Source organism: Panicum hallii, chromosome 3, assembly GCF_002211085.1.
Source record: "Panicum hallii strain FIL2 chromosome 3, PHallii_v3.1, whole genome shotgun sequence".
In the NCBI taxonomy this organism is placed as follows: Eukaryota; Viridiplantae; Streptophyta; class Magnoliopsida; order Poales; family Poaceae; genus Panicum; species Panicum hallii.
Genome location: NC_038044.1, coordinates 5,671,123 through 5,682,405, shown reverse-complemented (window position 1 = coordinate 5,682,405; position 11,283 = coordinate 5,671,123). Strand labels below are relative to the sequence as shown.

Genomic DNA, 11,283 nt, shown 5'->3' with positions numbered 1-11,283 from the left:
TCGATCGAACCGTCTCGCTCTCAGGAGTAACCGGGCATTTAGCAGCAGCAGCAGCTAGGCCATCATCTCTCTCATTCGGTCGAGTAAGCCATGGATACAGGCAAGAAGGCCTATGTGGTTGCCATCATCATACAGCTGATCTACACCGGCATGTACGTCGTCTCCAAGGCGGCATTCAACCATGGGATGAGCACCTTCGTCTTCATCTTCTACCGCCAGGCAGCGGCCACTGTTCTATTGCTGCCCCTCGCCATTGTTCTCGAAAGGTAACATATTGTTAACTAAATATAAGCAGTCTGCAAGACTGAAAAAAATCATTTATTTGTCTCTGACATATATGATCGGTGTACTGATATCGATCGATGCTGTTAATTTGATTCGCAGGAGGAATGCACCACCCATGTCATTCTGGTTGTTCCTGAAGCTGTTCTTCTATGCATTGCTAGGGTATGCATCAACACCTGATCAGTATTGCTAGGAAGATAAAATTAAGCCTTTGGGTGCTTTGGGTTGATTTTGTTACGACCTTGGAATTTGTAGGAACACATTGAGTATGAACCTGTACAACATAAGCCTCAAGTACACCTCTGCAACCGTGGCATCGGCAACAAGCAACTCTGTTCCTGTGGTCACCTTCTTCCTGGCAGTCCTGTTGAGGTAAGCCACTAAGCCCCCACTTACCAAACTTAGTGGATATAAACATTTCTGTTGGCTGCCCCAAGACAACATATACATAGTGAAACAATAAGCTAATAATCTCTGAACATTATATTACGTCTGCCTGCAGACTGGAAGTGGTGAGGCTGAGAAGCCCGTCGGGCATGGCCAAGGCCGCCGGGGTGGCGCTGTGCCTGGCCGGTGTGCTGACCATCGCCCTGTACACGGGCCCGTCCATGAGCCCGGTGAACCACCACCGCGCCTTCGCCGGCGCGGCCGAGCATCACGAGGCGAGCGGCGGCGGCGGCAGCAAGGGGAGGTGGATCAAGGGCACGTTCCTGATGCTGCTGTCCAACACGACGTGGTCCCTCTGGATCGTCCTGCAGGCCTCCCTGCTAAAGGAGTACCCCAACAAGCTGCTGTCGACGCTGGTGCAGTGCCTGCTCAGCACCGCCCAGTCCTTCCTGCTCGCCGTCGCCGTCGAGAGGGACCCCGCCGCCTGGAAGCTCCGGCTCGACGTCGGCCTCCTCGCCGTCGGATACTCCGTGAGTGCAGTGTAGCATCAGCGATGATGATGATTTCGTTCGTTGCTGCAATGAAATTCAGACCAGATGAAGTGCTGTTACTGACTGGCTGAATGGATTTCTATATATACATCTGCAGGGCTTCGTGGTGACGGGCGTGTCGTTCTACTTGCAGGCGTGGTGCATCGAGAAGCGGGGGCCGGTGTTCCTGGCCATGTCCAACCCGCTGGGCCTCCTGCTCACCATCTTCTGCTCCTCCTTCTTCCTCGGCGAGATCGTCCGCCTCGGCAGCCTCCTCGGCAGCGCGCTCCTCGTCGCGGGGCTCTACAGCGTCCTCTGGGGCAAGAGCAAGGACCACCTGCACCACCAACACCAGCCGCCGCCGCCGCAGCAGCAGCAGCCTAGTCTAGAGGCGCCGAAGCACCGCAGCACCGGTAGCATCTGCAGCGACGGCGACGGCGACGACGACGACGAGGAGAAGCAAGAGGTCAAAGTAGAGCAGCGCAAAGGTGAGGTGGAGGAGACGCAGCTTAAGGACTTGTTCGCCATGGAGGCATCGCCGCTACGTCATCAGGTCGGATGAGAAATTCCGTCTCAGAGACACAGACATGTATGTATACCGTATACGCTTATGTATAATACGGGGACTATGTACGTGCTCCTGTATTTCCAATGCATTGGTGTACCTTCTTTTTTTGTTCTGGACTTTTCTGGTCCAGTGAGCCGCGTGCAAAGTAATGTGGCTGTATTGGGCCAAAATTGTAGCAGCTACTACATACACTGGCAGCCCAACAACGGTCGAGCACCCAGCCCAGATGAGAGCTACGGCCCATACGGGGCCCACGAGCAGGAGCAAAGTAGCTGTAGATGGAAAACCCAATGCGACGTGCTCTGCTCACGTGCCTGCCTGCTGGTGCCGCGTTTTCCGCCCGCTCGTCGCCGGCCGCCGCTGGTGGCAGGTGACGTGGATGCCGGCCGCCGCCGGCCGGCCCAACTATTCTGTTCATGGAAGAAGCAGCAGATCTGTGTATGGAGAAGAGCAAGATCGAGCAGTTAAAGACCAAGGAGTATCCACCTGATATCTCGATCGATCGCCTCCTTGTAAAACCGCAGCTCAAGTGCCAAAGTTCGGTGATTAGGTATGTGATAATTATACTGTTGCATTCCTAGAATGTGTTGGTACACCATTAGTTGCAGCTAATCAAATGCTTCCTCGTTTGAAATATAAGGGATTCTGAGTTTGTTTGAATTATTCTAAATTTAACCAAGTTTATGAAGTATTTATGAAGGGTATCAACATCTACTTACATACGAAAACTGAACTATGAAAATATTATATATATGGATCTATTTAGGCTAGCTAGTTTGACTCAAAACAACTACATGTTAGGACAGAGGTAGTAATTTAATTTACAAAACGCATGCCTGGCATGTGATGCTCATACACTATAATTTCTTCTTTGGTGTTTTCTGCTATATTAGTTTTCCTTAAGATATATCAACAAGTGCCCTTAGAATAAAACGAAAAATAGAAGGCTTTGTACCTTGCTAAGAAAAGCATGCATGTTATTGAATTAGGCGCCGTCTACGTTAAGCACTCTCAAGTCTCGAGATTGATTGGAGTAGACGTCCTGGGATGGGAGCAGGAGTGTTCAAACGGGAAGCACAGATGGTACCCTATAGCTATCATATCCTCTCTCTGAGCTAGCTACTCTTAACCTGGCTAAGCAGTACACAGTCGGGTGTGCTTGACTGTAATAATCAAAGAAAGGATTGCTATAATTCGGCAAAGACTTGACTCGGGTGTACTTGCAGTCGTCAGAAGGCGGCCATTTTCTTGATTGCGATTTGGAATAGCTAGCTAGCTAGCTAGAGTCATCTGGTGATACTTTTCAAGAAAATAGTGTCATCTGATGATCTGGTTGTTTATTATTTTATTAGGTAGTATACTATATTAGTACCTTATATGTTTATATACATCGAGGTCTTTATCATTTCCCATCGAAAGCTGGTAGATCACGTCGTTATGCCCGTGTTTCTCTCTCTCTGTCTCAGCCTTGGGTGACAATCTAGCCAGGCTCCCGCTCCAAGCTTCTCGGTAGAAGCAGGAGCTCGTTTCAGTATGAGCAAGTCCCAATACAAAGTTTCAGCCGGATTTTGGGATTCCACTCGGTCGTATTTCGGCTGCTTGCCATTCATTCCTCGGGGCTTTGACGTTCTAAACAATTCCGCGGTCATTCCCGAAATACATGGAAGGCCTGGATGGACTTGGAAAGTGCTAGCCTGTACTGGCGCTAATAGCCATAACCTTAATTAGTATTTTAGAGAGTAATTTCTAGGGTTCCATACCTATAGCCAGAGCTCAAGCAACACATGGCCTAATAAGACCTACTAGGCAGATGGCCTAGAAAATGGATGTACTCCACTGGCTAGCTACAGTATGTAAAATCTGAAGCACACCCAGACAAAATTCTCAGTTGAGTATGAATGCACACCCCTATAAACCAAATGCAGAGACATATGTAATTGGAGAGAGCAAGTGTAAGTACGTTAGTACAGTATTGTTATTGACGAAGCACCGTGTTTGAATCCTTCAGTCTTGACTCTTGACTAGGGCGCTGGCTGATGACTAGTCCGAAGGCTGATCAATCAAAGCTGATTAAATTACCGATCTACTGAAGATAATAAAGAGCTACCAGTAGCAGCGGGCTAATAATCAGTCTTGAGACTTCACTCCCGAAATGCATATAGTAGGGGCACTTTGAATGGGGCTGCTATATACATAGTATATAGCTATGTAGCAGCCAGGTACTGTGTCATCGAATCCTTACTTGCCAGTCCAATCAATCTCTGCTTTGTTAATCTTTTCATAGCCGGCGCTTTATTCATTAATACTGCCTGCTCCGTCTTCCAGGTCTAGCAGAATATACGGTTCATCAGAAAAACAAATATGAAACAGAAACACACACATGCGCTGTAGTACTTCATAATTCAAACTATAGAGCTGAAATAATTCAAACAAAGCATCACCGACCCATATGCCGGTGATGGCTTAGCAGAAATTAAAGATTGCCTGCACTCAGAGTTAGAAGCCAAATGACTAGAGCTGATGAATGAAGCTTCATCCATTTTCCTGGTCCCCACACCGACGGCGCTTGTTGGCAGCTCTGCCGGCACTAGTCCATACAGTATGATGCGCTGCCGCTTGCAGTTGCAGGATACCTGCATGCGTGCAGCGGTGGCTCATTTCCTTATTAAATATTCCATTGCATTCTGATTCTGTTGTAAGCAGCCGCAGATCATATAATATGGACACACCTACACATAATAAACAATGAAGCTGGCAGCTAGTCTAATTGTTCCTAGCTGATTGGTCATGTTCACACAACTCATCTTGTGACCAACAGGTCACTAATATAATTCAGCTGAATCAGTCTTGCAAGCAACACGTACTCACATGACAACCTGCACATACATGATATATATATACTACTATTATTCAGTCCTGGCCTGCACTGCATCCACACGCTGCTAGCTAGCTACTTATATATGTTCATCATTCTGCTGCTACATCGATCTCCTTGCAGAGACCTACCTAGCTAGCTTGCTACACACAGCAGACCACGGGTACGGTGCTTGCGTTGAGTACCACATCGACCGAGCGAGATGGATGCGAAGAAGCCTTACGTGATCGTCGTCATCGTGCAGCTCATCTACACCGGCATGTTCGTCGTCTCCAAGGCGGCCTTCGACCACGGGATGAACACCTACGTCTTCATCTTCTACCGCCAGGCCGCCGCGTCGCTCCTCCTCCTGCCTATCGCGCTTCTTCTCGAAAGGTACCCAATAAGGATCATGCTAGCTTGCACATAAAATAGCTATAGCTTCTTCTGATCGATCTTGATTCGTAGCTGCTACTGAAACGAAACGAAACGGTTCTGAGATTTGAGAGGCATTTTGTTTGCAGGAAGAATGTGCGTTCCCTGTCACCTATGTTGCTCTTGAAGCTCTTCTTTTTAGCCTTAATCGGGTACGGTATGCATCCATATCATCAATTAGCAATAATAATAAGATTTCTGTTTTGATCAAACCAACTAGCTAGGTACGTAGCAGCGGCATATAAATCTTTTATCTTTTTTGTAGGATCACCTTTAGCCTAAATCTGTACAACGTGAGTATGAAGTTCACATCCGCAACCGTGGCGTCCGCGGCCACCAACGCCATGCCTGTCATCACCTTCTGCTTCGCGCTGCTGCTAAAGATGGAGGTGGTGAAGCTGAGGAGCTCCTCGGGCATAGCCAAGCTCGCCGGCGTGTCGCTCTGCCTCGCCGGAGTCTTCGCCATCGCCTTCTACGCCGGCCCAGCGCTGAGCCCTGTCAACCACCACCGCGCCTTCGCCGCCTCCCACCACGCCCCGGCCTCGACCAGCAGCGCGCCAAGCAGCAGGATGACATGGGTCAAGGGGACGTTCCTCATGGTCCTCGCCAACATGGCGTTTTCCCTCTGGATCGTGCTGCAGGGCAGGCTGCTCAAGGAGTACCCCAACAAGATGCTCGTCACGGTGACGCAGTGCGCGTTCAGCGCCGCGCAGTCGTTCGTCGTCGCGGTGGCGGCGGAGAGGGATTTCTCCAAGTGGAGTCTCCGGCTCGACATCAGCTTGCTCGCCGTCCTTTACACCGTAATAGTCACTCGCTTCTTGCTTGGAATGATCAAGATAGGTTTACTTATCATGATGATTGTTCAGTTCAATTGATGGTGTGGGATCTGACAGGGGTTCGTGGTGACGGGAGTGACGTACTACCTGCAAGCATGGTGCGTGGAGCTGAAAGGCCCCGTCTTCTTAGCCGTCTGGACGCCGCTCTGCTTCGTCTTCACAGTATTCTGCTCCTCATTCTTCCTAGGAGAGATTATCCACCTCGGCAGGTAACTATCTAGCTAGATTCTTCAGCTACTCATCAGTAATAACCTCAAAGGACGGTGAGTAAGTTGGATGCACACCGATCTTTATGAATGAATTCATGGACCTGAGGATCTTCCTGCTTTGTTGTTTTTGTTACAGTATTGTCGGGGGGATCCTGCTGGTTGGTGGCCTTTACAGTGTGCTCTGGGGTAAGAGCAAGGAGGCAAAAATTGCATCTTGTGGCAAGGTGAATGCAGTGGATGATGATGACAATGGCCATCATAAACCTCAAGAGGAGGAACCGACAACAGCATCAATAGTTGAACAAGTGTGACGGAATGATCAATATACTTTCGATCTTAGCCTAGCCCTTACTTAGCTATATCTATTTGTCATCATACAGATACAAATAGGAGAAAGAAGCAGAGGAAGTTACCATATTCGTAGGAGATATATAGAAGAAAAATTAGAGATTCTTACTTACATTGTACCAAAAGATGAAACAAAAAGTTTCCCAACCATTAAAATTTTCACATTGATAGGAGAAACGTACGTAACTGGATTAGTCATGCTCTGCAGACCTACCGCTTAGATCCAAGCATGTAGGTAACAGGCCTTTCGTTAGTGTCTGCTAGCTTCCTCTTCTAGATCGTCATTGCTATTTCCATGCTCAAGACGAGGCACACCATCGCTATTAGGCTAAGCCAGATGTTCTCTTGTTGTACTCCATCAAATATATTATTGCATTGACTGTTAGTCTGTTGTGCTTGTGATAGTGAACAAGTGTTTGTATTTGTTACATTAAAAATGTTTCTTATCTAAGATGGTTGTTTGTTTTGCATCATGAGTGTTGGTGGGACTTAGACAACCAATATTTGCTTCAGTTGTGAATTCTTATGGCCTAGGGAAGTCCAAGGCTGGCGTCTGGATCAGACCGTAAGGCCCCAATCAATTGTCCAAAAAAAGAAAGACTTATGTGCTGTATATATCTAACTATATAAGCACAGGGAACAATAATTGGGTTTTTTTCTTCAATTTGAATCAATGCGAACATAACGCTTGAACTTGCTTCATGAAAAGACCTATGCTGCCCGAGTATTTTACATTCCAACAGTAATAAGTACAATCATTATTATTATTTTGATATTTTTCAAAGCCTTAAATACCTCGCAAAAAGAATAAAGAGACTATTGAGGTAGAACCTCTAGAATCCTTGATAAATAACGTCAAGGTTACCACATACAGCTTCACAATATGAACCAATAATGAGTGATCCACTGGAAACCATCTGGTTAACTCCTAGTCATGTGAGGTCGTTTTCGAGATTTGCATGCTCAAATTCAAATTAAATAGAGAATGAGGAGAGCACTAGCTTTTCTATTGGTGACAGTGTCATAATTAGAATCCTTAGTTCCAAGTGTCCACTAGTTTTAACCAGATCTCGAGGAATACATGACCTAGCTAACACACAATACACACATCAAGTAACTTGCTTACCAGGCCAGCCAACCATAGTACTATATTATTGTACCAGTAGTCAAGAAGCCTGAGTGACTCGGTCTGGATGCACACTCTTTGAATCCTTCAAGTGTTACTTATGATTGACTAGACTAGTCCCAAGACTGGTCAAGCAAAGGCAAAGGTAAAATTACTTGACTGACGCATGAGCCGGTCATGGCGGTTCATACAATGGTACAAATTTCTCGCAACGACTGATGATCCGCTCCTCACGGATGCATTATTTCAGCAAAACTAGTATGATTATAATTGATTGACAACTAGCTGCTGGTCGGAGCTTTGGATAGATCCATTCAGACAACGATGCCAGAGTACTAGCTCGTGTTAGGAGTTAATTGCTCCTTCATTTCCTATATGTTCAGAGTTCCAGAATCCATACAGTACCATAGAACACTCAAAAAGTTTGACTATCAGTATGTTTAGAACGATCAGTATACACTTCCATGAAAATAGCTTTTGCAAAAGAATAGATCGATTCACTGTACGCCACCCATAAATCTGTAAACAATAGTAGGCGGTCAAGTTCAGCTGACTGTGGAAACTGTTAAAGATCATGCAATAATGTAAACGAAGGAAGCCGGTAGATAGCAACAATGAGGCGTGACGATTCAGACTACAGCGATTGGAGTGCAACAAAGAAGCGACGTGATAAATTCCCCTTTTCCTTTTCCTGCTGGCTGGATAGCTTTTTCTCTTTCTACGAATAGACGAAAGAAGCACACTGATATGTACCACTGCACCCAAACGTCTGGCCTGCTATCAGGTTGTATTCGGAGTTGCCATCTCTCTCATATAGTATCTGACAGGACTTGCTTCTGGTATCTAATTGGAAGCACAGCTCATACTTTGTGTTTTCTTCCATCTTATAGATCTCGCTAGCTACAAGCCACACGTGATACACAGCTAGCATCTGTTGAGAGCGAGAATCCGTGGAGATGGAGGCGAAGAAGCCTTACGTGATCGCCGTCGTCATACAGCTTATCTACACCGGCATGTTCGTCGTCTCCAAGGCAGCCTTCGACCATGGGATGAACACCTTCGTCTTCATCTTCTACAGAATGGTCGCCGCGTCGCTCCTCCTGGTCCCTATTGCGATTGCCCTCGAAAGGTAACCAGCTGCAGACACCTGATGAAAAAAGAGTAGAATGAATGAACTGGTGGTTCCACATTAGTTAGTTAACTTGAAGGGATCATTTGCAGGAAGAATGTGCGGTCCTTGTCCCTGTGCCTGCTCCTGAAGCTCTTCTTCTATGCCTTGATCGGGTATGGCATCTTCAGATTCAGATTGTGTTCTGGAATTAGTTCTGAATTTCTGATGAGATTTACAAGTAGTGGTAGCAGCAGTGAGCCAGTTACAGCATATGGCTCGCCTATCTGATATTACAGGAATACATTTAGCTTGAACCTGTACAACGTAAGCATGAAGTTCACATCGGCGACGGTGGCATCTGCATCCAGCAACTCCATGCCCGTCGTCGCCTTCTGCCTGGCGCTGCTGCTAAGGATGGAGGTGGTGAGGTTGAGGAGCCTTTCCGGCAAGGCCAAGGTCGCCGGCGTAGCGCTCTGCCTCGCCGGCGTCTTCGTCCTCGCCTTCTACGCCGGGCCGGCGCTGAGCCCCGTGAATCCCCACCGCGCCTTCGCCGTTGCCCACTACTCCAACAGCAATGTTCCGAGCAGGATGACGTGGATCAAAGGAACGTTCCTCATGGTCCTCGCCAACGTCACGTGGGCCCTTTGGATCGTCCTGCAGGTACGCCCTCTAGCCTCCAAGCATCCCATTCTTAATTTTCCTCTGATCATCGGTCACGTGGATTCCACGTTGTTAAAGATACATATATGTAAGGGCACATGCACATCAGTTTGAGACTTTTGAGTTGAAAAAGAGCAATAGAAAGCAAATAATTTGGGCAGCTAGGTACAAACAGTGACACATTGTTAGTGGGATTTGGGGTCTGATTTTAACATCGTTTTCAATAAAAAAAGATCACAACTGTTGCTTTTCTCTTTTAGCATGTGCATTAAATACGATACTGACCTTTTTTTACGGAAATACGATGATGAACTTCAATAGTAGTGCCAAATAACCAAAATTTCTACGAATAATCGTCCTATCCCCATCTAGTGCACAAAGATGTACTCATGAAAGGCTAGAAGTTTACCGAGTAGTTCACTGCTGAGTTTTTTTTCACTGGCTAACTTTTTGAAGCTTACCATTTTCCAAAAAAAAAGTTTATTTACTGAAGGAAAGCATGGGTCAAGAGCTGGTTTTTTTGTTGTACATCTGATCAAATATTGTCATATATTTCTGTCTATGCAGTCTGCACTGCTCAATGAGTACCCCAATAAGATGCTCGTTACGGTGACACAATGCGTGTTTAGCACGGTGCAGTCGTTCGTCGTTGCAGTGGTGGCTGAGAAGGATTTCTCCAAGTGGAATCTCCGGCTGGACATCAGCTTGGTCGCCATCGTTTACACAGTAACAAGCAATCATTGGCATGCTTTGTTTTTTCCCCTTTTCTTACTAATAACTAGGATCCAAATTCATGCTTATTTATTATGATAAAAGTTACTAATAGCCTGCTTTGCTTGCTTCATGGATGGATGCCCACCTGATCGACGGTGGGATCTGACAGGGTTTTGTGGTGACGGGAGTGTCCTACTACCTACAAGCGTGGTGTATGGAGATGAAAGGCCCAGTGTTCCTAGCGATGTGGAACCCACTCTGCTTCGTCTTCACAATATTCTGCTCCTCTTTCTTTTTGGGAGAGATTGTCCACCTTGGCAGGTACCTAAATCACAGTAAACATCACGGCCGGGAGCTGCAAGCATTGGTGCATGTTTGGATGAACTGATCACGTATAGGGCGAAAGATGAACCTGAATTTCCTGTCTGCATTCTCCTTCATGCATGGCTGCAGTATTGTGGGTGGAGCTCTGCTGGTTGGCGGACTCTACAGCGTGCTGTGGGCTAAAAGCAGGGAGACCAAGATCGACTTGATGGGTAGCAGCGTGGCGAAGATGATCGTCGATGGAACCCAAGATGAGGGACACAAGAAGTCATGGGATCACCAGGACGGCGGCAACAAGGAGGAGGAATCAACACCGACGTTGGGGGTTGCACAGGCGTGATTACGGATTCAGTCGAGGGCTAATCTTGATTGATCGATCGACATAAGCATGTGTATAGATGTGACTCTCAATTACTGTTGTATCGTCTCGATACAAGGTTACTTGAAATTAATAAAATTTTCCCTTCAATCTGCTAATTGCTTGTAGATTGACAAGCTGCATGACGGCGAGTATGCTACCTTGCAATGTTCTTAAAAAAATTAGCTTGTTGTCTCTGATGCTTAGGTTGCAGCTGTAAATGTTTGATTACTCGGCACGATGCAGACAAGAGCGAGCGAGACCATGGCAGCGCCCTGGCCCTCGCCTCGACGCCTCGTCCTCCGCTCCACCCGCGCCTTGATTTCTCGCAGCTTCTCCGATCCTCGGCGCCCACGGGCGGTGCCCGGCTGCCATGGGACGTTCTTGCTGCTGGCCATGCTGGCACGCAGCGGCGCCCGAACCGCACGGAGCTCGCGGGAGTGGAGCTCCATGGCCGCCGCCGAGTCGATCCCTGCCGCCTTCCAACTCGTCGATCTGCTCCCCTCACTTTCCAATGTGGTCGGTTCGGCGATGGATT

The 11,283-nt window shown here is 47.3% G+C and overlaps 3 protein-coding genes across 5 annotated transcripts; all 3 read left to right on the top strand.

The window, feature by feature from the left end:
• LOC112886135 (WAT1-related protein At5g64700-like) lies at window positions 1–1,940 on the top strand. Its single transcript, XM_025951926.1, has 5 exons — window positions 1–266; window positions 385–447; window positions 541–657; window positions 788–1,202; window positions 1,321–1,940. Exons 1-5 carry the CDS (start codon window positions 91–93, stop codon window positions 1,762–1,764), a joined length of 1,215 nt encoding a protein of 404 aa, XP_025807711.1. The 5' UTR covers window positions 1–90; the 3' UTR covers window positions 1,765–1,940.
• A 2,837-nt stretch (window positions 1,941–4,777) lies between these two features.
• LOC112887013 (WAT1-related protein At5g64700-like) lies at window positions 4,778–6,920 on the top strand. The gene is made up of 5 exons (XM_025953083.1): window positions 4,778–5,020; window positions 5,149–5,211; window positions 5,325–5,859; window positions 5,953–6,104; window positions 6,241–6,920. Exons 1-5 carry the CDS (start codon window positions 4,848–4,850, stop codon window positions 6,413–6,415), a joined length of 1,098 nt encoding a protein of 365 aa, XP_025808868.1. The 5' UTR covers window positions 4,778–4,847; the 3' UTR covers window positions 6,416–6,920.
• Window positions 6,921–8,261: 1,341 nt separating this feature from the next.
• LOC112884035 (WAT1-related protein At5g64700-like) lies at window positions 8,262–10,864 on the top strand. Of its 3 annotated transcripts, XM_025949335.1 has the most exons (7): window positions 8,262–8,362; window positions 8,469–8,707; window positions 8,800–8,862; window positions 8,986–9,349; window positions 9,917–10,075; window positions 10,233–10,384; window positions 10,517–10,864. In XM_025949335.1, exons 2-7 carry the CDS (start codon window positions 8,535–8,537, stop codon window positions 10,725–10,727), a joined length of 1,122 nt encoding a protein of 373 aa, XP_025805120.1. In that variant the 5' UTR covers window positions 8,262–8,362; window positions 8,469–8,534; the 3' UTR covers window positions 10,728–10,864. The 3 variants fall into 3 exon arrangements, with proteins under 3 accessions (XP_025805120.1, XP_025805122.1, XP_025805121.1); XM_025949337.1 differs by lacking the exon at window positions 8,262–8,362 and having other exon boundaries at window positions 8,369–8,707; window positions 9,058–9,349; XM_025949336.1 differs by lacking the exon at window positions 8,262–8,362 and having other exon boundaries at window positions 8,369–8,707; window positions 8,998–9,349.
• The last annotated feature ends 419 nt before the right edge of the window (window positions 10,865–11,283 follow it).

What these genes read in the sequence shown, in the direction of transcription:
- LOC112886135 (XM_025951926.1), top strand. Translation starts at nt 91, where the DNA reads ATGGATACAGGCAAGAAGGCCTATGTGGTTGCCATCATCATACAGCTG. An exon ending in TTCTTCTATGCATTGCTAGG is followed by an intron (nt 448 to 540) that starts GTATGCATCAAC and finishes TGGAATTTGTAG; the next exon opens with GAACACATTGAGTATGAACC. An exon ending in TTCCTGGCAGTCCTGTTGAG is followed by an intron (nt 658 to 787) that starts GTAAGCCACTAA and finishes GTCTGCCTGCAG; the next exon opens with ACTGGAAGTGGTGAGGCTGA.
- LOC112887013 (XM_025953083.1), top strand. Translation starts at nt 4,848, where the DNA reads ATGGATGCGAAGAAGCCTTACGTGATCGTCGTCATCGTGCAGCTCATC. An exon ending in ATCGCGCTTCTTCTCGAAAG is followed by an intron (nt 5,021 to 5,148) that starts GTACCCAATAAG and finishes TTTTGTTTGCAG; the next exon opens with GAAGAATGTGCGTTCCCTGT. An exon ending in TTCTTTTTAGCCTTAATCGG is followed by an intron (nt 5,212 to 5,324) that starts GTACGGTATGCA and finishes TCTTTTTTGTAG; the next exon opens with GATCACCTTTAGCCTAAATC.
- LOC112884035 (XM_025949335.1), top strand. Translation starts at nt 8,535, where the DNA reads ATGGAGGCGAAGAAGCCTTACGTGATCGCCGTCGTCATACAGCTTATC. An exon ending in TTCTTCTATGCCTTGATCGG is followed by an intron (nt 8,863 to 8,985) that starts GTATGGCATCTT and finishes CTGATATTACAG; the next exon opens with GAATACATTTAGCTTGAACC. An exon ending in TGGTCGCCATCGTTTACACA is followed by an intron (nt 10,076 to 10,232) that starts GTAACAAGCAAT and finishes GGGATCTGACAG; the next exon opens with GGTTTTGTGGTGACGGGAGT.